The 27542-nt window shown below is 43.1% G+C and overlaps 1 protein-coding gene across 2 annotated transcripts in view; it reads left to right on the top strand.

Moving 5' to 3' along the window:
* Positions 1-27542, top strand: part of TPH2 (tryptophan hydroxylase 2) — a 101779-nt gene that overhangs the window by 34513 nt on the left and 39724 nt on the right. For both annotated transcript variants that reach the window (XM_068971002.1, XM_068971001.1), the window contains exons 7-8: positions 2326-2461; positions 18521-18647. In XM_068971002.1, coding sequence (XP_068827103.1) covers positions 2326-2461; positions 18521-18647 — 263 coding nt within the window. The remainder of the gene's footprint in view (positions 1-2325; positions 2462-18520; positions 18648-27542) is intronic.

Here is a 27542-nt window from a genome sequence, read left to right on the forward strand (position 1 = left end):
TTGCCTTAACTTCTCTTTGCCTCCATTTTCTCTCTGCAAACAGAGATCATAATTTTATCTACTTTACAAGGTTGGGAGGGGAAAGTAACAATGTGTGCCTAAAGTTTGCTGGGCACACTTTAAGCGTACCAGAGTGTCAGCTATGATCACTACTGTTCTTGCTGTTGTTTTCACCGCCCTTGGTGAACTGGGTGTCCTGGGTACTCAGTTTGCATCATTCATTGGTAAACAGCAAGCACAATATAAGTTGTGTGTATTTTTATTTCTTTTGGTTGACTCACTTTTAAAATACCAACTTTATTTTAAGAAGCAACTTCTTAAGCAATGGTATTCACAAAGTCAAAGTTCTTGATGTGATAGATACACATTTTAAAATTTATAAGAAAATAAAATATATAGCTATTAAAGAATGTCCCCTTGTACCCCACATGTGGGATACTGGCATAGAATACAAAAAGAAAAAAATATACGTATCTTTTTGATTTTCAGTGGGGAATAATGAATCTACCTGGAAACTTTTGGAATGACCTTAATACTGTTAGAATCATAGGCATGAGGATATCTGAGAATAGGGTTATTTCCCTGTAGGTACCCAGGATCCCAGGGTGGACTTGCTTTATACTCTTAATTGGTTTTTATCTTTAAAAACTATTTCTAACCATTCAGAGGTGCTTTCCGAATGAACTGAGGTTTTCAAAATGGGAGCCTTTACAGTGCTGGTATCAGAGAGGAGAGCCCTCCTGTCGTTTTTTTGTGTGCCCTGATGAGCAGGAAGCACAAGGCAGTCTTTAACTGGGTTAGCCATCTAGTGTGATTTTCATAGATTTTATTGTATTCTGCTTGTTTTGTTTCTGTCCTCTTACCACAAACCAATAGAGCATGGAGAGCTTTAGTGTATCTTTCAAATTGTCATAATTAATATAATTGTTTTCATAATATCAAAGAAATGGGATAGGCAATGCAGAACGAAGGGGTTAGGGGGTTGTTGTTGTTCAGTAGCTTGATCGTGTCCAACTCTTTGTGACACCATGGACTGCGGCATGCCAGGCTTCCCTGTCCATCACCATCTGCCGGAGCCGGTCCAAACATGTCTATTGAGTCATTGGTGCCATCCAACCATCTCATCCTCTGTCACCCCCTTTTCCTCTTGCCTTCAATCTTTTCCAGCATCAGGGTCTTTTCCAGAGTCAGTTCTTCACATCAGGCAGCCAAAGTTTTGGGGATTCAGTTTCAGCATCAGTCCTTCCAATGAGTATTCAGGGTTGATTTCCTTTAGGATTGACTTTAGCTTGATCTCCTTGCAGTCCAAAGGACTGTCAAGAGTTCTCCAGCACCACAGTTCAAAAGCATCAATTTTTTGACACTCAGCCTTCTTTATGGTCTGGCTCTCACATCTGTACACAACTTCTGGAAAAACCATAGGTTTGACTATCAATAAAGAGTTGTAGTATGAACCAATTCCATAATGCTAGTCAACGGGCTAAATTGGCAGTGTATTCAGTGACCACATAAACACAGAAAGTATTCTTATCTAGGTGTGTCTTTAGAAAGATATCAAGTGATACATGGTAAGCATCACTATATTTTTATATTTTTTAGCAGCTTCATTGAGGTGTAGTTTACATAAAATAAAATTTACCCTTTGTAACTGTACACGTCAGTGATGTTAGTAAATTTATAGAATTGTGTAACCATTACAATAATTCAGTTTTACAACATTTCTATCACTACAGAAAGCTTTCTTTTGCTCCTTTGTAATCAATCCTTGTTCCTATCCCTAGCGCTGGGAAACCACTGATTCGCTTTCTGTCTTTAGGTTTTCCTTCTTTGGGCTTCACATAAATAGATGCACAAAATGTGTAACAGTCTTTCACAATCTGATGTCTTTTAAAAGAGTTTATTTCTTATCAAGGCCACATTTGGTTTGGAATATTAGATAAGTTTTGTGTGTACAACCTTACATTTCTATTTCTGTGTGCAGTCTAGTGTGCTCACCACCAGAAGTTTACATTGTAGTCTTCTGTGCATTTGAGCTTTCTTATCCTAATTTGGGCTCTGAATTTAAACCCTTAAATTTTTTTCACCTTTCTTTCCATTTTAATGAATGTCTTGTTCCCCTGGAAACCATCATTCGTGAGTATATTCTAGTTATCAGAAGCCACAAATGTGATAGCTGTTAACAGTGCATGTCATTCAATTGTCAAGAGTTTTAGAACCTTGATTACATTGTTTCTGGAACGTCCTTAAAAATAAAAGAAAGCCCTGCTTGGGCTTAAAAGTCCTGTCGCCTTAATACTTAGTTGACTCTTTCTGTTACCTCTTTAGAAAGATCTGGCTTCACGGTGAGGCCCGTGGCCGGGTACCTGAGTCCTCGGGACTTCCTGGCAGGACTGGCCTACAGAGTGTTCCACTGCACGCAGTACGTCCGCCACGGCTCGGACCCCCTCTACACCCCGGAGCCGTGAGTACTCGCGCGGGAAGCCTGGGTGCGGCGGAGACCACCGTGCTGGGACGGCGGTCAGCGCCCACTTTATCTGAGAGGATTGGGTCCAGGAACCCTAAAGACCACTGTTCCTCGGGCCACCAAGCTTATCACTTTGCTTTTGATGCTGTTTTACCTGAACAGTCTTGTGATTAACGGACTGTCAAGGTCTTCGCTAGGGAGCAGAGAGCCTCGGAGGTTCAGGCACTAAAGTAGCTGATGACAGCCGAAGTGCCAGGGGTCAGAGCTGAGTCTCTGAAGCGCCCCGCCCCCCCAGGGGACCTGACGCTCACTGACAGGTGGGTCCCTCTAGGGTCACTACATGGTGTTTATTTTTATGTTTTATTTTTAGCTCCTTTCAGCTTCCCTGAAAATGTTTTCAGGGTAAACAAAGGTTACTTATAGGACTCCAGACATTTGGGAAAGAAACACTTGTTAGAGTGGATAAGTGCTCAAAGAATTGCTGTTCGAGTTGGATAGGCAATCTCTAAATCTAGCCCAGAGGGTTTACAAATGGCCCTGTTTACAAATAGCAGGCACTTTGTTAGCTCGGTCTGAATAACCGGCCCTCCTGAGACCTGTGGTAGCGTGCCAATAGGTATGCAGAGAGAGGCCAAAGAAATGAGATTTTAGCCACAGAGGTCTGTAGAATTGGGGGAATAATGTGTTATATTTTTACCAAAGTACTTGCTGCCAATTCATTCAGCAAACATTTATGTGCAGGGAGGTGCAGTGGATTCAAAGATGAATGAAATATAGCAGCTGCTTTTTTATTTTTCTGCTAAAGCCTCTGACTTTTCTGGCAGGAGAGATAGAAACATAAACAATTATGAAAGAGTATGGTGAGGGGGTATATGTGCAGAGTGTCACAGGAGCAAAGAGGAGGGAGCCGTCCTGAGAGGCTTTTCAGAGGAATGTGAGATGAGTAGGGGTCCAGAAGAGTGGACAGGAATTTCTCTTTGGATAAGCAAAGGGGGGTGAGAGGGAAGCTTTCAAGTCAAGGAAACAGCTGCCTTTTCCTTGATGTGGAGGCAGGAAGAGGCAGAAATGAGCAAGGCTGATTCCTTCAGAGTGGTCACAGCGCAGGCATGTGTTAGGGGTGAAATTATTCTTCTGTTCACGATTTTGATGTTCAGTCGCTCAGTCCTGAAGCCACTACCTAAAATGTTAGTAGCAATGTGAGCATTCCCTGTGTCTTCCTCCCCTCCCCTCCCTCTCTCTCAAAATAAAACATGAACACCCAGTGTAAAAAAATAAAAAAACACTTCAGGGAGGAGCATTTGTCCACCATTTGGAGAGAAAGGTGAGGAGGGGAGCAGACAGCGTGTGGCAGATGCTGGTCCTGCTCGAGGGGCTGCTGCTGCGGGCTCTGGTGGCTCAGATCCCCCGGTAAGGCATCAGGTGTCGGGACTCCTTCTTGTAAACGTCTGGCACTATGCTGTACGGTGTCTGTACCATTTTAACTGTCAACTTCCCAAAAAGCTGGCGCTCGTAGTCTATCAGCTGCCTCCAGAAGCCGATGTTGGACCTGATGACAGGCCTCCGGGCTTTCACCCAGTTGTAGGCTTCCAACAAACACACGTTGTGAAATTTCATCAGGTACGTGATACAGAGCGTGGCGGAGCGGCTGACCCCTGCCGAACAGTGCACCAGGGTGGCTCTGTGTTTCTTTGCAACCCCATGGACTGCAGCACACCAGGCTTCCCTGTACTTCATCATCTCCCAGGGTTTGCTCAAACTCATGTCCTCTTATTGGATGGTGCCATCCAACCATCTCATCCTCTGCCACCCTCTTCTCGTTTTACCTTCAGTCTTTCCCAGCATCAGGGTCTTTTCTAATGAGTCGGCTCTTCACATCAGGTGGCCAGAGTATTGGAGTTTCAGCTTCAACATCAGTGCTTTCAATGAGTATTCAGGGTTGCTTTCCTTTAGGATGGATAGGATCAACTGGTCCACAATGTAAACAGTCATTTGTCAAAATAGGGCATTTAGACTTAATTCTGTAGGCAGCAGGGAGCTATCCAAGGCTCCTCAGCATGATGAAGTCATCGTGTTTAAAGAAGCTGATGGGGGTGAGGGCTGGGACACATGGAGCATGAACTCGCCAGGAGACTGGTGGGAGGTCCCGTTGCAGGGAAGGAGTACGGTGTGTAAGGCATCAGTAGAACAGCAGGAGAGGACACCTGTGTGAAACGCATCGTTAAGATGGAATTTACAGTATTTGCAACTGTAATGAGGGTGAGACGGTCCCTAAGGTACTGCTCAGGCTTTTCGATTGGGAAGCTGGGTGGGTAGTTGTTTCTAATAATACTGGAAAATATCAGAAGGGGCTTAGGCTTGGAGGAAAGAGGGAAACAAGAGGGGGATTTGAATTTGGAGCGTCCTCTCTTGGAGAGGTCCTTGGAAGGGACCTCCAGACAGAGGAGCTCCTGGCGGTTGGGAGTCAGAGCTGAGAGGTCAGAAGTGAATTTTAATTCCCGCTGTTGATCTTGGTGTTCTCTTCTTTCACAGCTGCTAAATGAAAGCATGGACACTTGAGATTCGCTAACTTGGGATTGTTTGTACAGGCTCATTTTTGTGAGTTTTATTTATTTTAAAAGTTACTCGTATTTTTAATTTTTTTTTTTTTTTTAGCCAAGCCACATAGCATGTGGATCTTAGTTCCCTGAGCAGGGATCAAACCTGCACACTTGCATTGGAAGCTCGCGGTCTTAACCACTGCCCACCAGGGAAGTCCCCTATTTCGTGGGTTTTTATCATTCATTTGTCTCTTAGATGACAATGATGATTTATGTGTAGGTGGTGCATGTCCACGATCCAGCATTCAGAGCTTACAGAAGGGCCCGCTGTGAACAGTGACTGTTTCCCTTCCCCTGGTCCTTGACCCCTGCTGCGTCCTCCCCAGCAGCAGCCACTGCTGCCTCTTTCCGCTGCATCCTTCCAGGAATACACTGTGCAGACACAGTGCTCTGCAAAGATCCCTTCAATCCTCACGTCTTGCAGAGTCCCAGAGCTCTTCCCAGCCACATGCTGTAGTTTGAATCTATGAAATTCTGTTTCCTGCCTGTCAAGCGAGTGTATGTTCCTCGGTTCTGTCTTGTCACAACAAAGATTTGGAGTGACGGACATTGAAGCCCTTGGCATGTCACAACTCTCGGGTCTTGGACAGACTGTGTTACAGCTCTTAGACAAATCAGTGTTACAGCTCTGTTTTATTTGGATAATAGCAAGAGAATCCGTCCTCGAGGTGTGAGGGCATGCCGACTCAAAGATGCAAAGAGAAGAGAGCGAGAGAGCGTGCCAGCACATGGGTGGGGTGGGGTTTGGGGTTTTGGGGGAGTGGGCGGGAGGGAGAGGGGGAGAGAGCCCTTTGGCTCCTCTTTTTATGTTTTTCCCTTGCCCTGGGCCTGCCCTATGCAAACTGGGCTAGCCAGGAGTGCTGTTCTTCCTGAAGTCCTCACTCAGGTCCTCGGACCGTCCTTTGTTCTATTTTCGCGGGCTTTTCCCTTCCTTGTCTTTTAGCCACCGCCATTCTGGACTCCTGTTTCCTATTTTACCTACCTAACACTGCCCAAGCACTTTCACAGGCATTGTCTTTTAAATACAATCCCATGTCCTCAATTGAGAACCAACAAGAGGGCAGTTTTTCCAGTTTGTGGAGTTCAACGTGACTTCTGTGTTTGGTGCTTGTACCCTGCTTCCAAATAACTGCTTCTAGCTGCTGAACTGTTGTGGTGGAGGCAGCGCTAATGAGACGAAGGTGAGCCCGGAAGACACAGCTAGCAAAGAGAATGGAAGCAGCAAAAATACGGTATCTGAAAAAAAGCTTTGTTTTTCTCTTTGGTCTGGGTAGACTGTACTTTGATATCCCCACTCCCAGCACATTATTGGGCTTCAAGCATGGCTTGTTTTTACCATTTTACTTTTTAAAACTCCAGTGGCTCTAAGCCCACCAGGAACTGGGACTTGAATTTAAAATGGCAACAGCAATTTGGGTTTGTCCCCTGGGGAGTGTTCTGGCCTGGGGGACAGTAGAGGAGAGGGGCCTGGGGAATCAGCGATTCCAGTTCAGGAAGAGGAGGGAGGAGCTGCTTTTCCATGCATTTCTACCTGGACTGAAAGGCCACTGATTCTGCCTGAAGGGAGGCAGTGTTCTGGCTCTTTCTCCCTTGGAGCACTGCCCCAGGCAGGGATTCTGCACCTCCTTGATCAGCCTACTTTGATCAGCAAGCACCTTTGTCACTAATCTAGTATTTATGTTTACAAACGATTTCCTTAAAAAAAATCAGTTGGGTCAAATTCAAGGTTATTGCAGTAATAGTGCCCTTCTCACTCCATGGAACGAGGGAAAGAAGCCGAGCTCCAAGTTGCATGGGTGTGTGAGCATCACACCTGCGGGTGGGGGCAGGACAAAATGTGAGAAGCCCCACAATCGCCTGGCCTCCTCTTTGCCTCTCTGAGTCCCTGTGGGCTGTGTCACCTTGCACCCTCTGGCCATCTCATCTTTTAGAACAGGGTTTCTTAACCTTGGCAGTATTGATATTTTGAGCTGAATAATGCTTTGTTGTGGGCGGCTGTCCTTTGTATTGTAGAATGTTTAGCAACATCTCTTGCCTCTACCTGCTAAATGTCAAGCGTAGGCTCCCACCCCTGCCAGATGTGACAACCACAGTTGCCTCCAGACATTGCCAAATGTCCCCAGGGGGCAACATCTTGCCCAGTGGAAGCCACTGTTTGAAAAGGAGATATTTGACAGGTCATGTTAACATGGGTACTCTGACAATTACTGTAGACTTTGTTCCCTTTCTAAAACACCAATGTGAGTAGAGCATTCTCATGTTTAACCTCTGTTGGTTCCCTGTTACATTCAGGGGGAAAATATCTGCGATCATCAAATCACATCTTCTGTCTCTCTTTCTGCCCCTTCTAAAACCTTATGTTCCAGCCGCACTAGACTTCTCACCATCCTGGGGCCCTGCTGGCTCTTGCCTCCATCTCTTTGCACAGGTGGTTCATTAGCCCTGGAATGATTCTTGCGAGATCATTTTAGGTCTCAGGATTAAGACTCAGTTGCACGCTTTTCTGTGAAGACTTTCCCAGGCAGTACTGGGTATTCCTGTAGCGTTTTGCCTTACTTCTGTTCTAGCGCTCGCAGCACTGCACGGCAATTATTTGTTCATGTGTCAGTCTCCTTCATCAGACTGTAATTAACTCAAGGCCAGCTGGCAAAGGCAACAGGGGAACAAGAAGATCCAGACTGAATTTGGAGTAGATACCCAAACCTGGCATGTAGAGTGAAAGCTGAGGCCAAAGTGGGCTGGAGCCGTGAGTGCCGCTGCTACCGGGAGGTGCCCGATTAGGCAGACATATGCAGAGTGCCAGGCTCCATCCAAGATCTGTGGAGAGAGGGGCCCAGGGCAGGCCTGGCGGTGCCCCGTGTGCTGAGAGCACCCCCTTCTGCAACGCTGCAGATCCTCCACCCCCTCCCGCAGCTTCACTCTGATTTCAGGAACTGTAGGGGGACTCCCCTCCCTCAATGAGTCGTTTTTATATAGTCAGTGTCTTCAGGTAAACTCATGAACCATTAATGAGGGAATTTTAGACATCACTTGAAGCTTTGAAGGTAGCCCATTTGGACCATTTGGAAGAGTCTTCTCTCTAAATCACACCCAGGACGGGCAGCTTGTTCTGTTCATCGGTTTTGCTTTGAGAATGTACATTGTTTCACATGACAACACTGGTTGTTCACTGTGAAGCTGGAGTGGAGGTAAAGGAGATGTGAAGGTTGTTCCCATCTCCCCTTCATGAAAATGGGATAGAGAGAGAGAAAGAGAAAGAAAAGGAGACCCAACCACATGGTGCTAAGAAGATATTTCCCCCTTTGGGTAAAAAAAACCCCGAATTTAGTTTCACCTTAAAGGCAGGAAAGCTCACTGGCCTCCTTTAAAAAACAGCGTCAGTCTGTGAAGGGTTCTGAGTTCTCTATGAACGTCTTAAATGTGACATGAAGAAGAGATGCTCTGAGATTGTATCTGCAACTGTTGGTGTAGGTCCCTGCAGGACTGTCCTGTGTGTTGATGTGCTGTCTTCGTCTAAGTGACTGGATAGAGCATTAGAAACATCTCTGGATTTATTTCTAGAAGATTCTTGCTGGAGAGGGACATTGAAGTTTCCGTGCAGGAAAGTCTTGGGTAGTGCTGGCCGCGTTTGAAGTGAGTGGAGGAGCATCTCTGCATCTGTCTCTAGAAGATTCTTGCTGGAGAGGGGCGGTGGAGACGCAGTGCAGGAAAGTCTAGGGCACGCTGCAGGGAGAAGCGAGCTGGAGGGAGGGATCTTGCCCTGGTCGTGTCTCTGATGTCAGCTTTCAGAGGCGTTGTGGGTTTTCAGCTGCTGTATGTCTCCCCCTTCTTCCTAGCTCTGCTTCAGTGCATTTGGTTTTTCTTCCCCAGTCACTTCCTTTTAGGGGGTCTGTGGCTTCTATTCTTCATAGTTGAAACAGGCTTCTTGACTGTGTGTAGTGCCAGGTGATGTTGAATTCTTGCTCACTGAATTTGCTTGTGCATGTATACTTGTCTATATGATCTTCAATTTTATCTGTAGTCCTGATGGCCAGTGGTATCTCAGAAATGTAGAGCTCTTTAATGAGAAATATGGTTTAAGAAAACCATATTCTCCTGGGGCCATATCTCATGCTTTTCTTCAGAAACCGTGTGGACTGACTGAGGTCTAGGAAATGAAGGAAGGAAAAGCAAGAAGGGCCTATTTTTTTGTTTGTTTTTTACAAAATATTTATTTGGCTTTGTTATGTGGGATCTTTACATCGTTTGAGATCTTTCTTGAGGCTCACGGGCTCTGTAGTTGCCTTGCGAGGGCTTAGTTGCCCCATGGCAGGTAGAATCTTAGTTCCCCAACTAGGGATCAAGCCTGTGTCCCCTGCATTGCAAGGTGGACTCTTAACGACTGGGCCACCAGGTAAGGCCCAAGAAGGTCCTATTTTCTAAAGTATTATGACTTAGTCTTGTTTTCTCCAGTATAGGCCAAACCCACCCATCTGTATTTCTGGATGGAGACCAGAGGTGGCCCGATAATTCAAGGTTCTGTATGTTAGAAACCTAAAGTATTGCCCAGAGCAATGCTGAAGCACAGATCCATAGCACAGCACTCTGACCCCTTCTCCTTTGCTCAGGGAGAAGATCGGCATTTTCAGCATAACATACGTTCTTCATTGTCAGTTCTTAGAAGTCAAACCAGCACAGTGTCTGTCTTGCCGAAGTAATAGTGCAGTTTTTGCACCAGAAATCCCTTTAAAAAATGTTTTAATGAAGACATTTAAAAAGATTTCTTCTATTTTGTTTTCAAATGTTGTGCTGAATATACTAGTAACAAAAATATCCTTGGCACAGCATAGTATAAGCTTATTCAGTCAGGGAACCCCCATTCAGGGCTGCGTTGATGACTGATGAGTCAGCACATGCTGACGTGAGTCTGTCCTGCTCTTTCCTCGTGTGTCCCTTTTCAAATAAGAGAGCAAACCTTCCCTGCTAGGAAATAATTCATGACACCATGGACTCACACTGCAGCGTTTATTGTCATAATATCACTCAATGCATTTGCATTCAGAAAAATATTTCTTGTCACAGTTGCACATATCAGGGGCAATTAATTTTATTTTAAAATATAACTGTTTTAAAGTTTAAAAAAGCTTTTGCACTCAGGTGATTTTTCTTATAATTGCTGCTGTGTTTCAATTTTATAAGAAAAATAAAAGTGAATTATTTCTAACGCTGGTTTTCATCTGTTTCCAAGCCGAGTCAGTGAACTTTATGCTTAGCCCTTGTGTGTTACAACAGAACCCTCTCTAACACGGGCAGATGGGCAGATGGCATTCATCTCTGTTCTTGTGGCTCAGACATCAATCCTCATTTGTTAACTAATGGTATCAGCAGCTGAAGACATAGGCTTTCACATTGATAGGAAACTTGACTACCCCTCTCTGGATCAAACAGTTTCCTTTCATTGGACCTTTCTTTTCCCAGCTTTCCCTCCTTGTTGTCTGAGACATCCTGGGTCTATGAGTTTATCTAATTTAAGGCCTGACTGTCCTGGGTGTTTTTAATATCGGGGCTTGCTGAAGTCAAGTCTGGGCATGGTCTTCTTGGTGAGCTGGGAAGATGAGCCAGAGCTTTATAGGATTGAACCTTCATCCCTGTGAGCTCTTGTTTAGCTTCAAATTGCCCTCCCCCACAGATCAGCCTCATCTCTGCCAAGTGTGATGCCAAGCTTCCTGCCCCGCCAACTGGCTCCCTCCACAGTTCTGTCATCATTTTTGCTGTTCAGGATAGCAGAGCAGCATCGCACCAGTGATTCTCAGAGAATGGCTCGTTCTCAGAAAGCTGAGCCCATCTGGCCTTCCTTTCCTGAGTTTTAACCAGGAGCTCACACTCCGAGCTTAGCAACCATCTCCTCCCTCAGAAGAAATTTGGTTTGGGCTATACACAAGGCTTCCCTGGGGGCTCAGATGGTAAAGAATCTGCCTGCAGTGCGGGAGACCTGGGTTCAGTCCCTGGGTCGGGAAGATTCCCTGGAGGAGGGCATGGCAACCCACTCCAGTGTTCTTGCCTGGAGAATTCTATGGACAGAGGAGCCTGATGGGCTATAGTTCATGGGGTTGCAAGGAGTTGGACATGACTGAGCAACTAACACACACTCGGGGTCAGGTAGAATGTTAGAGGCCCTAAAACCTGGCCCCTTCCATTCTCCAACATAGATAAGTTCAAACACAATAGCAGCAGAAGTAATTAAATATATATATATATATATATATATATATATACACACACACATATATATGCATGTGTATATTATTACTGACAGCAAACATGTCTATATCAACTATTATATGCCAGGCACTATTTTAAGCATTGTAAGTGGATGAACTCAGTACTCACAACAACCCTCTAAGTTCTGAGTTACTTTTATTATTCTGAATGTATGGATGAGGCAATTGAGGCACAGAAAGGTTAAATAACTTGTTCAAGGTCACACAGCTGGTAAGTAGGGGAGTCAGGATTTGAACTCAGGGAGTGGTGCCAGCATCTGTGGGAATAACCACCATTCTGTATTAAGCTAACCCCACAAGAGGGGGCACTACTGTTAAAGAACCCACCTGCCAATACGGGTTCTTATGTCAGGAGACGTAAGAGACGTGGCTTTGATCCCTCGGTCGGGAAGATCCCCTGGAGGAGAGCATGGCAATCCACTCCAGCATTCTTGCCTGGAGAATCCCATGGACAGAGGAGCTGGTGGACTACAGTCCATAGGGTCACAAAGAGTTGGACACGACTGAGGTGACTTAGCACACAAGCCCGGAAGAAAACTCAAAACTTGTATGTGTACTAAAGTTGAGTAGTTTCTTGATTTTCCAATTACCGGTTTTATATAGCTAGTTGAGAGTGACGCTTTCTTTCTTTGCTCTGGCGGCCCTGCTGTGCTGGGACCCTAAGTGCTGGATGTGTCTACTGGATGGTCTGTGCCTTGCTCTTCCATCCAGTGGGGACCCAGCTACCAGGCTTTGTCAGGAGCCCACTCTCTCCTTTGATCTTCACAGGGCCAGTTAGCCCACCCCGTCATCGAGGGGGGCATCTTTTATTTCACGAGGAAGCAGGAGGGGAAGTGCCTCACTCCAGAGCAGTGTTGCAGATGGGACAACACTGTGTACATCCTGAGGCAGAAGGGCCTACAGACCACATGCCCGCAATCCAGGCCCCACGGTCAGCTCTCAGTGTGACTGTTGGGAAACCACTTAACCCCCCTGTGTGAGGGCTGATGAAGTAAGGCTTTGATCTTCGCAGAGAAAAAGGCTTTATAGAAAGTACCAAATAGGTCCACTCTTCCCTGGCACCTCTTAAATTCGTGTGGAGACTGATGTGTTCTGAAACATTCCAGTCACACTTAGTTACAAGGACATGTTCCTAGACCCAGCCTCCCAAGTTCTCAGTCATTATATTTTGTCTGGTTTTGTGAGGTGCCTCAAAGCAAAAAATAAGCCCCAGGAATCTTTATGCAAGCCTTTTGTCTCAAAAGCTCTGAGCATTCTAACAATAGACATTCTATGAACTCCACCACCACCCCACACAACCCTATACATTATTTAAAACCTGTGCATTTTGAAACCAAACTTGTGCCTGAGTGCCTGCTAGAACGCTGTTGTTCTCTTAGGCTATTAATGGTAGTGACTTTTTGGGGGTAAAGGTTTCAGTTGTAGGAATGTATATATTTTAGCAGATTCAAAGCAGGATTTCTTTTTTCCCCATCACTCCACCCCCACCAAGGTTTGCCTTCCTTGTGTGGTGTGTGTCATCCGAAATTAGCGCTCATAAAGCACCCACAGCAGACTCAGAAGTCATACTCTCTCAGTGCCGGGTCACAGGGAGAAGCTCATTTATTTACCTTCAGGCGTGGAATATGGAGATGATCTGGGAAAAAATTTTTAAGGAATATTTGCTTTTTAAGATTGCACATTCAGAACAAATTCAAAGTGAGTGAATTTTAGGCAAGGAAGAGGTAACCTTGTACCTCTTCATGACCGTGTAGAGAAACAGGTGGAGAAGCCACAGAAGGAAAGAGAGATCTGACATTTCTTCTGTCAGCTTGCGTCATTCTGCTTGTGGCTATGAGGTAGGCAGGATTGTCGCCATTTTACAGGTGGTAATTCCAGAGATCGGTGAGGTCAGGTCATTCCCCTGTGTACGCACAACTTGCTGTTTGGTTGCTAAGTCGTGTCCAGCTCTTTGTGACCCCATGGACTGCAGCATGCTAGGCTTCCCTATCCTTTCTATCTCCCAGAGCTTGCTCAAACTCATGTCCACTGAGTCAGTGATGCCATCCAACCATCTCATCCTCTGTCGTCCGCTTCTCCTCCTGTCCTCAGTCTTTCCCAGCATCAGGGTCTTTTCCAATGAGTCAGCTCTTTGCATCAGGTGGCCAAAGTATTAAAGCTTCAGCATCAGGACAGTTGACTAGAAAATAGCGAAACCAAGATTAAGTCCAGAACCCTTATGATACCTTGGAGATTAGGAAAACTATGCTTGGGGTTCCTGTGGATTTACCTCTCTGTGGTGCAATAGGGCCCCACCAGCTTTGCTTTATTCTGTTAAGGTCAGAAAGCAGTTGCTGAGCATCTAATATGTGCCTGGCTTTCCTATGCACCAGGAACCCAAAAATGAACATGGCATGACCTCTGTCCTGGAGAAACTTACTGCTGCTTGTCAAAGTGATAAAATAGATTCAAAAAGGACAAAACCTAAGAACTCCAGGAGATAAGGACCTTTATAACCTCCAGTTTATAGATGAAAAAACAATACATCTGTGCTGTCCAATGTGGTAGAGATGTGACTATCTAAGTTTATTAGTTAAAATGAAATAGAACCATGAGTTTAGTTCCTCAGTAGTGCTGGTCACGTTTAAGATGTTCAATAGTCCCCTGTAACAAGTGGCTGCTGTACGGGGTGATACGGATACAGAATATTTCCGTCACTGCAGGAAACCCTATTTTACCACACTGCTCTAAGTCACTTTATCAGCACAGGAACGTGCAACATGGGCTTGTTCTAACTCCAGATTATAAACTGATAACCATTATGTTACATTGCTTCCCTAATATCTAGTGAAAATTTGGGGAGAGGAAGCAGACAGGGGAAGAGTTAGAAATCTCTTTTTATTCAGGAATTAAGAAATATTTAAGATGATGGGGAACAGGAGACATAAGTACAGATTTCCCCTGAAGCTCTTTTGTGCTACTTGAAGAACTAGGAAAGATTTTTTTTACTGGATCAGAAAAGTTAGTACTTGCTGTTTATCGAACCATGAAGTGACTTTTGCTAAGAGTTATCCTAGGATTTTGTCTTATTTACTTTTAACCCTCAGTTCCTAACATTTTACTCGATATTTAATAGCTGTACAATAAATGCTTCTTGAACTAAATTAAAAAAAATTAACTGTAATATCTTTTGCCCGTCTCAGAAGAATTGTTGTGAAGAAGAGTAATGATTCCTAGGGGGGAAAAAGGGAAGATTTCCACAAGGGCAATATCCAGATGCTCAGCTTCATGAAGAGAGGGCCCCATATGAATATATTTGTGCTCTGACAGGGATATAAGAGGGAGTGATCATAAGAGCTGCCTAAACTCTGATCTGGGCCAGATTTTACAGTCTGCTATTTTAAAACTACAGAAACTCTGTATGTGGCTCTAAAATGAGAACGGAGAAAAATTGCCTCAATACCAAATTAGTGCCTGTTATTATCTCTTTAGTGAAGTGAAAGCAAAGTCACCCCTCCGCCTCCCTCAGTGTGTCCCAGTGTGTCATCCCGGATTACTTGCACTTACCCACCAAATGTTGTGTGAAAGCCGGAAAAACAACAACAACAACACCACCACTATTTTGGCTCCCAGCTCATCCTCCTGCTCTTTTCATCAATGGACCCTCCCCCACCCCCATCTTCCTTTCCTTCTCTTCAGGATTTAGCCGAAGTGTTGGCTCCTGTGTTATTTAGAACAAACAAAACCTATCAAAATAGGGTTTCAAAGACAGATGTGCTGATTGGGGATGGGAAGCAAATGCGGCATGCTCACTCACTTCCTAAAAGCTTTAATTTGCAGCAACAATAAAAAGTTGTTCAACACCAGACAGGAGGAGTCAGCTTTGAAAAACTGACTGATAAGCGGAGAAGAACGCTAGATTTGTTTTGAATTTCTTTTTTCCCAGCAGCAGTGATCACAACTTTCTTAGAATGATTTAAGAATTCCCTGGGGGCGTTTTGCCCAGGTCCCTTTGTAAGCTTTAGACTCCTAACAGGGCTTATCAGAGAAGATTCCAATTTAGAGCAGAAAAAGTTTAGTGTCTGATATCAGCTCTAGCTTTTCTTTTTCTTCTTCTCTTTTTCAAAAGGAGACATGATGTTTTACAGTGTTAACACTTTTGAAAGTTCCTATATTTCCAGCGAACAGAGTGCTTTTGTGAAAAGGGCTCTGAGAAGCATTATTCAGGAGAAAATGCATCAAAGGGATGCGAGTTGAAAAGATAGAAGTTTGCCGATGTGGAGATTGAAGGCAGCATGTGCTGACAGGTGCAATTATAGCCAGATAATTGAATGTTTTAAGAGAGATGTGGTGCGATCAGGCAATAGTTATGAACTCACATTGGAAATCCATTCATAATTAGATATTCAGGGATCCTGCTGTGGATGACACAACCAGTGTTGGGACCATGAACTACTTTAGCTGCCGGACATAAAAGGGATTGCACTTTGTAAAGTAGTGTGAGATAGCATGATATCAGCCCTACAGAACTTAACTGATACAAAGTTTGGAGAGAAGGCTCAGCCTTCTCCCTCAGATTCCAATAGTCTGGAACCTCTTTCAGCCTCTGAGTGGGAAGTCAATGTAGCTTCCAAGTCCTTTGGTCTCAGAGAAACTAAAGAAAATAACAACTTTTAAATTAGCAACATGGAACATCTCTCTTTGCTGGTTGAAGAGTTTCCAGGCACTTTAGCTACCTTTCTCTACACAATGTGCCTTAGCCAAAGAGCCTGGAATGAGACCAATCCAGTGTTTATTTCTGAGATTATTCCACCAAAGTCATAAAAGATAACAGCTCTATTTATGGTCTTGGAATTTCAGTGCTTAGAGCCTTGACTCAGTGAGAAGTGGGGTTACTATGTAAACTGCATCTCTGCTTGATCTGAACAGCAGTTTCTTCTAGGGGTCTCTATGTGGAAACTTAGCAGTGAAGAAAGTACAAACCAGCAGAACACAGAGCAATCATTTCTGCTCAGAACAGAGCAAAGGCATTCAGAATGTGTCATTAGTAAATCTGTGAGACTTCTGGCTTCAGGCCTTCATTCTTAATGAAACTTATTCTGCTGTGTTGTATGATTTTTTTTCTTTCAAATTTTAATTTCTTTTCTCTTCTATGTATGGTTGGATTACCGTATCATTGTAATGCTAATAAAGACTCTTAAGTTGACTCTGAGTTATAGGTTTCTGATAATGACACCTTAACTTGAAACCCAGGTGAGAGCTCCTTTTCTACCACAGGGAATTGACTCCTTAAAGACTTTGGATCTCTCACATTTTCCTTCATTTTTTTTAACTGCTGCTTTTCACTTTCCCTTCTGCCTATAAGTGTTTGGACTCCATTGGTACCTCGGCAGATATTAATAGAAGACTGTCCTCATCAAGCATTTAACAAGCTCAAAAGTGAACCCAGTTTTGCACCAAAAATCCACCACCACAGCAACCATGACCTACCCTGGTCTCACATTACAAAGACTTCTTCTCACATTAGTAAGACTTCTTTGGAAGTGAAGATGAAATTACTAATGGGATATGAAAACATTTAGCATCATACTCAGCACATAACAGGAGCCTACTATATGTTAGCTTTCTTTATTTCTTCCTTCTGTCTCTAACTTCTTTGCAGGTAAAATGAGGGGTTCTAATAACATTTAAATTCCTCTTATGCACTAAAGTCATGAGTCTGATTGTCTGCCTTAAGCAGTGTGATTGGAGAGTAACTGCCACAGTCTTTTCCACAAATTCAATTTCTGTGCAAAAAAAGGAGACTCTCGGCACATAGTTGATGGGGAATGAATTTGGATTTTCTTTTAGTATCATGTCTACATGTTCTTGTTTGGCTGTCCTCTCAACCTGATATATCTGGGAAGTGGCTGGCCAGGGCTGGACGTGTGCTTTGAGTTGTGGGAACGAGATTTTTTGACTGAGGAATGCTGTCTGTTTTACGTTGGTATCCATCATCTCCCCTTGACCACCATTCCCTTGCCTCAACCTCATAACCCTCTGGGTTACTTTATACCTGTATTGATGGTGGCAGTACCTGGCATTTATTTTGTAGCATCTGTTTGAAGTAGTAACACTTAAGAGAAGGCCAGGCGATATCAGGAAACATCTTTCAATTACTACCTGGCTCATTAGTTTTGTCAAGAAAATGAAATATGGTCTGCCTTTTGACTTGTTTTCGGAGAATCATAGGGGAAAGCATTGCAGTGTTGTTTGATATCAGGAAACAGTTTGTTTAATTGCAGCACATACCTGCCTTTCCCTGGTCATCTGGCTCCAGGTGGAAGCCCAGGCAAATGAGAGAGGATCCAAAGTTCTGTTATGACCCAGTTCAGGCTGGACAAGCCAGAGGACTGGGGGTCTTCCAATGTGCAGGCTCCAGGAAGTTGCTTGTGTTATAGACATAAAATTTTGTCTATGGGAAGAGCCACTCGATGGCAATATGATCCTCTGCTCTTGCCCAGTGCCAGAAAAGGGTGACATGAGATGCAGTGTGACTTAAGGGTTGAGAGCAAGCGCTTCGAAATCACCATAAGCTGGATTCAGATTTTGGCTTTATGACTGTTTGTAGCAAGAGTCAACCTTTCTTCAGTAAAGGGCCAGCTAGTAAATATTTTAGGCTTTGCGGGCCATATGATCTCAGTGACAACTACTCAACTCTGCTGTTTTAGTGAAAAGGAGCCACACATAATACATTAATGAATAGGCATGGCTGTGTTCCAATAAAACTTTCTTTACAGAAATAGCCAATAGATGAGATTTGGCCAACAGCTGCAGTTTGCCTACCCATGATCTAGAGAATGTTGCACCTATAAATTACTTTAATTCAAGTTTCTTCTGAATATTAAAAGAGACAATGTATATAACAAAACACTTACCAAATGCTTGGCATATGACAAAATGCCGAGTATCTACTACTGCCAAATATCTACTACTTGAAAATAGTAGATATTTTAATATTACTAGAAAAATATTAAAGTGCTGTATATCATGTAATTTAAGATGCCATTTGTTGTAGGATGCATATGGATTTCAGTTGTTAAAATGTGATAAAAAAATCTTAAGGTTGATAAAACTTAGTAATTAATTATAGTAACAAAGTTATATTTAGAATTTAGGTCTTTTTCTGCCAGTGATAATTTAACTCATCTGACATTTCTCTGTGATGTTTTTCTTGTCAGAGACACATGTCATGAACTCCTGGGACATGTCCCTCTGCTGGCAGATCCTAAGTTTGCTCAGTTTTCGCAAGAAATAGGCCTGGCATCTCTGGGAGCGTCGGATGAAGATGTTCAGAAACTAGCCACAGTGAGTTCCTTTTCAACCCAAAACCCATTCTGTTTATGTCCATTTGTAAGATGAAGAAAGCTTTGGAGGTACTGTGAATAATAGGGCACATTCTGGAGAGGACATGGCAACTTTATTTCCCCCATGTGGGTTCCTCTGTAGCACAATGGGTACTTGGTTTATTAACTGCCAAAATCTTTGTATTTCATCCTTCTCATTCAGGGGCTAGCTAGCTAGTAACCGTTTTAGACTTGTAGGTCCTGAGGTCTCTTTCATAACTGCTTAGCTCAGCTAGTGTGATGTAAACGCAGCCACAGACAGCATGCAAATGAACGTGTGGTTGGATTTCAGGAAGACTCTGTGTTTGAAAGCTGGCAGTGGGCCGGATTTGGCCCGTTTGCTGGCTCTCGTGCTGCTGCTGCTGCTCAGGTGCTTCAGTCGTGTCCAGCTCTTTATGACCCCGTGAGCTGTAGCTCTCCAGGCTCCCCTGTCCATGGGATTTCTTCAGGCAAGAGTGCTGGAGTGGGTTGTCATGTCCTTCTCCAGGGGACCTTCCCGACCCCGGGACTGAACCCTCATCTCTTACGTCTCCTGCATTGGCAGGCGGATTCTTTACCACCGGCACCACCTGGGAAGCCCCTTGTTCCAGTTCAATGTTTATTTTCTAGAATTGTTTGTAATAGTGAAAAGTATGCATTTAAGTAGGAGTTGTGCTCAGGAGACGTGAGACATGGGTTTGGTCCCTGGGTCAGGAAAATCCCCTGGAGGAGGGCATGGCAACCCCCTCCAGTACTCTTGCCTGGAGAATCCTGTGGACAGAGGAGCTCGGTGGGCTACAGCCCATGGGGTCACACAGAGTTGGACATGACTGAAGCAACTTAGCATGCATGCAGGAGTTGTACTTGGGATCATTTCTGACTAGTCAGTATGGGTTTTTCAGACTCAATTTGAGCCAGCATTAAGCAGCTCATGCTAAACAATTATTATAAGTACAAAACCAGAGAAGGATTGAATAGATACTATAATCTCAGCAAGGTTCTTTGCAAAACAAGTCATATGAGAAGAAAGGTGTAATGTTGGCAGCTACCTTTAAGCTGCTGAAGAGCCCAATCCAGCAAACTCATATGCTTTATCCTAGCCCCATATGAAGAAGCCAGAGTAACAGACTCACCTACAGGGGACAGTCTGTTGACAACAATGAGCAAAGCTACTGGAGGAAGGAAAAATAGGATCCTAAATTGTGTGTTTGGCAGACATACATTGGTGACATATTAGGCATGCAGGAATATTCTTCACTCCCACCAGGAAATATATCTTTTGTTTCCTAATTTTGATAGAGACATAGAAACTGAGAAGTATTATTCTGCTTGAAGAGAAATAGTGGAATAGCCATGCTGCTGGTGTCAGTGTGGCAATGAACAGGGGTTGGTGGAGGCTGCCATGAGCTCGGGAGAGTGTGTGTCTTTTACAGCAGAAGGCTGCCAGATGGGAATGTAGGCCTTTGTGTTGCTGGATCTTCTAAATTTGAGAGAGATTGGAAATCTGGATTTCTAAGTGAAATTTAATGATTTAAAAATTTTAGCTCATGAAAAAAAAGCTACCATCATGAGCTGAGGAAAATATATTTGTAGACTGAATTAGGATCTGTTCTTCCAATTTGTAACCTCTGCTCTAGGAATTGCATCTCATGTATTTTGGTTATCTATTACTATGTAACAAGTAATCCCAAAACTTGGTGGCTTAAAACAATGAACATTTGTTATCTCATAGTTTCTCTGTTTGGAGATTTGAGAGCAGCTTAGCTGAGTGGTTTTGTCTCAGGGAATCTCTGTTGTTGCTATTAAGATGTGGGCTAGACCTATAGATGTCTTCAGATTTGGGAAAGTTCTCCCAAGATGGCTCAGCCATGTGGATATTGGCAACTGGCTTCCTTCAGAAGAGAGAGAGGGAGAGAGGAAGAGGAGAGAGAGAGGGAAAGAAAGAGAGAAAAGGGAAGAGATAGAGATAGCTAATTTTTGAATTTAGTTTTTAATTGGAGGAAAATTGCTTTACCGTGGTGTGTTGGTTTCTACAGTACAACAATACAAATCGGTCATAATTATACATATGTCCCCTCCCCTCAGCCCCACCCTCTCGGTCATCACAGAGCTCCCTGTATTATACAGCAGCTCCCCACTAGCTCTCCATTTTACACGTGATCGCACGTAATGACATGTATACACAGGATACTGTATATACGTCAGCGCTACTTTCTCCATTCATCCCACCCTTTCCTTCCCCCGCTGTGTCTGCAAGTCAGTTCAGAGGTGGGTATTGAGGGAGGAAGTTGTAATGCCTTTTGTGACTTGATCATGTGCTAATCACATCAGCCACGTTCTGTTCGTTAGAAGGGACTCACTCCAGTGCACACTCAAGGGGAGGACAATTCACCTCTATTGTTTGGAGAAAGCAGCATCAGAGCGTTTGTTGGTGTATTTTCTTTTATTTATTTATAGTTGTGCTGGGTCTTTGCTGTTGCGTGGGCTTTCTCTAGTGGCAGCGAGCAGGGGCTGCCTGCTCATTGCGGTCCATGGGCTTCTCATTGTGGTGGCTTTTCTTGTGGAGCATGGGCTCTAAGTCACGTGGGAACAGTAGTTGTGACGCATGGGCTCGAGCACGCGCTCAGTAGTTGTGACACATGGGGTTAGTTGCTCGGCAACATGTGGAGTCTTCCAAGATCAGGGGTTGAATTCATGTCTCCAGTACTGGCTGGTGATTCTTTACCACTGAGGCACCAGGGAAGCCCTGTAGATGTATTTTAAAAACCCCGCACCGTAAGTCCTGTTACTTAATTCTCAAACCTTAACTCTGGCTTTAAATGCTACATTTCAGAACTTGATTGTGCCCCGTGAATTCCTTGAAATTGTCTGAAAATTCCTGACATTTCCTTTGACCCCTGTAGCTTATACTCTTGATCAGAGATGGATGGTTTGCTTGCTTGTCTTATTCTGAACAGCTGCAAACTAGGAGTCAACCCTGCCAGGTTGTGTGTGTGTGTGTGTGTGTGTGTGTGTGTGTGTTTATCTGTCTCCAAAGAGAGGAGGAGAAGGAGTGAGGTAGGACTTCATGGATGTGAATGTAGGTGGATCCTAGTGAATGATCTAATTTCTTTTTTAAAAGCAGTGACAATAAAATAGTTTTATTTTCTCTTCCATTGAACGATGATAAATTAATTCCATCTTTCAAACTAACATTTACAAACAATATGACAGGATCCTCACCTTTCCGAAAGTCATAGGCTATATAGATAAAACTAAGGCTTGTCAGAGGAGAGAAACTTTGTGTTGAGTCTTGAGAGGTGGGAGGGGGGAAGGAAGAGCTGAAGGATGGTTTCATTTAGAAGAAATACCTCTGGTTTGGAGGCTCGACAGGGAAGGCCTGCTCACCAGTTTAGAGGACCATGCTGAAACCAAGGATCACCTTTTCTGTCATTACAATGAACAAATTACTCCTCATCTAAAACAGGGTAAATGCAGCTTCATAGAGTTAGAAGTCTGACACACGTCTTGCTGGGCTAAGAGGAAGGTGTCAGCAGGGCTGTGTCACTCTCTGGAGGCTCTGGGGGAGACTCTGTCTTCTGGCCGTTTTCCCGCTGTTAAAGGCTGCCTGCATAGCTTGGCTCGTGGCTCCCTTCATCCACCAGCAACACGGCCATGCTGCATCTCTCTGGCCTTCCTGCCATTGTCACATCTCTCTCTGTCTCTCATCCACGGTTGCTTTTAAGGGCTAAGGTGGGGCCTACCTGGATAATTCACAAATTTCCCCATTCAAACTCACTGCGTAGATAGCATATTCATAGGTTCTGGATATCTTTGAGAGGACATTCTTCTTTGTTTCTGTTTTAACACTTGCAAGGTAAAACCAACAATGGAAGCTTGAAACCTTTTTCACTAGGGCCAGTGAATTTGTAGAATAAGTTTTCCTTTGGAACTTATATTCCTTTGCATCATTCCAATACCCTTGGCCATGGATTGCTTTAGTTCCAGTGGCCGGAAACAATTCCATCTATTAGAGATCACTAATCATGTTTCTCTTGTTCTCTTTCTTCCTCTTTTTCAATTGTTCTTTGCCTAGAAGATACCACTTTTCTGCAGGAGCCAATTCAAGTCAACAGATAGTCTTTAAGTGGCTAAAGAATCCCAGGTTCCATGAGTGGGAATAGGGGAAAGGCAATGAAGTAGTACTTCAAAAAACTCACAATCCAGTACACAAAAATACAGCAAACCCCCAGTCAGTGTTAGCTTTCATTTATATGCATAAGCAGATACATAGTAGAAGTACATTTAAGTCTTTTAAGTGTGTCTGAGTTCTGAGCTCATTGTTGGAGACTGGGATGCAGAGTCAGGTTGTGGAGGATCAAAAGCCTCTCAAAGGAGAGAATAAGTCTGGAACCTCATAGTCGCTTTGACTGTTATAAAAACCAAGGAGACCATCAACTTTCAAAAGACTTCAACTTAAAGATTATGCATTTCTTTAAACACAGTGGAGAGTTGGAGCCTGATCTCCTCTTTTCCTGACCTTGCTTGAGCAGATCTTGCATGAGCAATTCTGTTTGATTTTCTGTCTCTCACAAGCCTTGCAGTTCCATTTTTTCTCAATTTTATAGACTGCCCATTTACGTTGAAAAGTATTTTGTGGACCAAGGAAAAATTTGGAAAGTTTTACTCGCATAATGGGGAGAATATAGAGGAAGACAGACTCCCAGTGTGAGGAGACTAGCAAGGTTTTGTGCTGAAATAATACTGTACTGCCATTGACTTCCAACACCACATCTTATCCCTCAGTTAAAACAAAACGAATCAAAAACTGCTGGAATTTGGCTTGAAAGAAAACTGATTCCAGCTAGGCAAGTTCATCGTAAACCTGGGAATAAATAACCTATTGGATGGCACACATAGTAAGGACTATCAAGCCATGTGCTGAAGCTAGAAGCTCAATTTAATGACTCTGTTGCAAGGACTAAGAGATTAAGAGGTAAAGCCTCAATGAGAAGGGTAAAAAGACCAATGGTGGAGGAAGAGTGGTGGTTAGTGAGGCCTCTTAGCTGTCCAGATGAGAAACGGAGGTATTATTAGCTGATTTCCTCCAAGTAGTTTCCATTAAGTCTCCTGAAAAAGTATTAGAGCAAAATGAGAGATGAGATGTGCCAGAGGAAAATCCATAGAGAGGACAAATGGGAAAGCACAGAAATCACTATTTATGCAGAAAAATGAGACAGCCCATATTATTCTTTTACTCTAGGTAAGATTTATATTATTAATGACTCTGTTTATATACTGCCTCCCTTTCCTTGTTTAGTGAATTTAAGCACTTAGGAAAAGGAGAGTCACGCCTGGTAAAAGTAGACACTTAACTTTCCGTGATGTGCCATCAACAAATCCGTCTAAGGAAGAAAGCAACCTCTGCTAAGCCTGGTGGATGCCACCAAACTCTTGTTTTGTTTAAAACAAGCTGCTTCTGAAATTCTGGGTATGATTTCAGAGAGACCAGGTTATTGCCTATAGCTACTGCCTCTTTTTGCTATATTTCTCCATGATATTTATTTTGACATTTTAATAACGCTCATTTTTGAGAATGAAGCTATCTCTGCTGTTTTATGTGGGCAATGGTTGCAGCTCCCTGAGAACTGTTTAAATGAAACTCTTTTGTATCTGAATAAATTGATGATGCTCAGTAACTGTATTTGAAATGCACTGTTATACATGTAAATAATTTGCCCTCTGGTGGATAATGAATAAGGTCACTGGATTTGGCAGCAGTACTCTTCATACTCATCATAGCTGTCCAGGGTCTGTGCATGATAGATATGCAAAAATATTCCCAATAATGCCTGCCTAGCATGTGCTGTAATTTTCAGACCAGCCGTCTCCCACAGTAGTGCTGGCTTACATGGGTTTAATAGATTAGTGTCTTCTTTAAGGGCTGTAAACTTAAATGCCTTCAGGAGCCAGACAGTAGCAAGGATGTCTGAAATAGCCTGATATAGGATAATAAGGAGTATTGGAGCCTGTGGAGAACCAGAGTATACATCTTATACCTAAAAGCCTTCACATCCAAAAATAAAAATAAAACAAAATATTCTTTAACTACAAATCTTTGTTTGCAAGCTAAAACAGAACTATAGGCTCTCAGTTGCCAGCCCTTGTATTGAAAGTTGGATTGTATTATACCATGCAGAGGGACCAGCCCATGCTGGATTCACTTCTGTTTTATATTGGACATACTCAATTACCACTTACTGGACAACTGGCTATTTTTCCCAAGGAAAGACGGCTATTACTGTGTTCACTAGAAATACATATCTTATTGCCGTTGAGAGGTGGCTGGTTTTGAATTACAACTTTAAACAGTCACAGGCATGACTGTCATACATATGTGCTGAGCATGTGTTGACAATTTATTTAACTCACTCATGAGGTAAAAGCAAAATGGTAAATTTCGCTCAGAGAAGAATTTCAGAGACTGAGACTGTCTATTCCCTGAAGGAAATCATTTGCATGTCTAGTGGACAAAAATAACTTGAAATTTATCAATCCTCACAAAATTGACACCTGACTTCCTGGCATCTGGGCCTCAATCAATATAAATAGGAAGACAGACAGAGGGTATATTCCCTATGTCAGTGCTTTTCAAATGGTAATGTGTATAAAATAACCTAGATATCTCGTTACAAGGCAGACTCTGGGCAACTAGGTCTGGAATGGGGCCTGAAATCTGGCATTTCTGATGAGATCCCAGGTACTGCTGATATACTGGTGGTCCAGAGAAGCAGGTGACTTGGTACACAGGTCTGCCTGTTAGGCAAGGCTCGGATATGTTTCTCAGAAGGCATATGGCAATCCTTTAGCCTTAGTTCCAGATTCAATACTTTTCCTAAAAACTGGGTTCACAGGGTATTGCCTGATAGATACTGTGCAGTGTGACCTGAGTTTATTTAGGACTTCTCCTGAGCCTGAAAATGGAGCCTTGTGTCTCTGAGTGCCTGTCACCAGTCCCATTTTGTGTGTCTGCTCTCACACTCTCCTGCCACGTGCTCGCTTGCCATATGACTTATGCCGTTCAGTTTTACAGGAATGCACACACAGAAACTTGCTGAGCAGGTAAACTGAGGAGCCAGTCCCAGAAGGATTATTGACTTCTCTTTCCCCAACTGTTAGGAAGTGTAAAGGGATGCCTGCACCATGCGGTGCATCCCAGCCCACGATGCAGACGGCTTCAGTTCAGTCTGTTCATTTCTCACATCATAAAGGCATTTCAAACAGGCGAAGCTGCGCATCATTTGTTGGAGAAAGCAATCAGCAGAAACGCACCACAGATGTTTCCCAAGCAGAATAAATCGGCCTCTGGCCCAGTTAGAATTTTCCCTTTACAGAGAGTTTTAGGTCATCCATTCAGTCTGTCAACTCCAAAACATGTTTCCCTTCATTTCCTGATGAAGAGCTTCTGTCCCTGAGTCTTGGTGAGGCTGGTGAGCAGAGAGTCTTGGCCAAGGGTAAGGAAGGAACAGCCAGTCGTTTCCTTAATGCGTTCCCAGAATATTAGTCTCATGAAATGTTATTATGAGCTCTGTGACAGAAGGGATCCATAGACAAATATATTTGGGGAAAACTAGATTAAATGAAATAAACAACTTTGTTTTCAAAGTATTGAGTTTTCAGGGCCTTTCCTAAGACAATGTGCAGAGTGAATCTTATAAGTGATAAAAATTTTATTTTTACAAACTGAAGTTTCTTCCATCTTAAGATGACATTGGTAGTAAGACATATCATTAATAGCTTTTTTTGAAAGGGGAAAAAAGATTCAGTTAGCAAATTTTAAAATATTTTTTGTAAGAAGCTCTATTTTAGAAATGTTAAAATGTGAACTTGAAAATTAAGAAAGTACTGAGTTGACCAAAAAATTCATTTGGGTTTTCCCCATGTTACAGAAAAACCTGAACAAACTTTTTGGCCAACCCAGTAATTAGATGGTTGCTAAAGTCTCTTTTCATGGAATACATATTAGCATCCCAAGCTATTAACATTCCAAGGAGTGCAGTTTAGGAGATACAAGTCTAGATGTCCTTTTGAAAGGATGAGATTCATTGTCAGCAGAATCTCTGAATGAAAAAAAAATCACCAGCTAATTTTTTTCGTAAGAAAGGACTGTCAAAAAATGAACAATATAGGGTGCTTTTATACTTTATAAAAACAAATAATTTATTTGTTCCAAGTAAAAAGTTTGCATTATTTGGGGCTTTTGATGGCTGTAAATGAAGTGTGTTTGAATTTCCAGGTATATCTAGGACTTTCTCTTGCTGAGAGTGGTAATGAAATGTACGGTCAGCTTTAAACTAACAACTGACTGTAATTCACATTAGAAGTGTAATCGTAAAGGGAACATTAGTTTATGAATTGCTAATGAATATTTTCCTGTCTATGGAGGACGTTAGCTTGTTACCCCGTCTCTTATGAGTTTGCCTACCTGGCTGGGCATGGGAACTTGCAGGTTTTAAAAAGCTTATGCCCAGTTCTACTTCTTTCTGGAATGTATTACATTAAAAATGACCATTTAATAGCTCTACAGAAAGCTTGAAATAAGCCCCAGGCTTATTTATTCCATGTAGAGTCTTTGAACTAGTTTAGGCATTTGGATCATTTGATGCAAAGCTGACAAAAAGCTGGAAGGAATGCACATTTACATGTTCTTAATTGAGATGTTTGGGTGGATGATGAGTTAGTGTGCTATTTCTGAGAGTAACTTAATTAAAAATTAATAATATCTATTCCAACTCATTACTTTCACTTTTATGTATTCTGTGCATAGAGAAGAGTGGTCTTGCCCTGCAAGGAGCTCTATATTTCTTTAACCAGCCTCTTAGAGCTTCACTTCTGTCAT

The sequence above is a fragment of the Capricornis sumatraensis genome, chromosome 4 (assembly GCF_032405125.1).
Source record: "Capricornis sumatraensis isolate serow.1 chromosome 4, serow.2, whole genome shotgun sequence".
Lineage (NCBI taxonomy): Eukaryota > Metazoa > Chordata > Mammalia > Artiodactyla > Bovidae > Capricornis > Capricornis sumatraensis.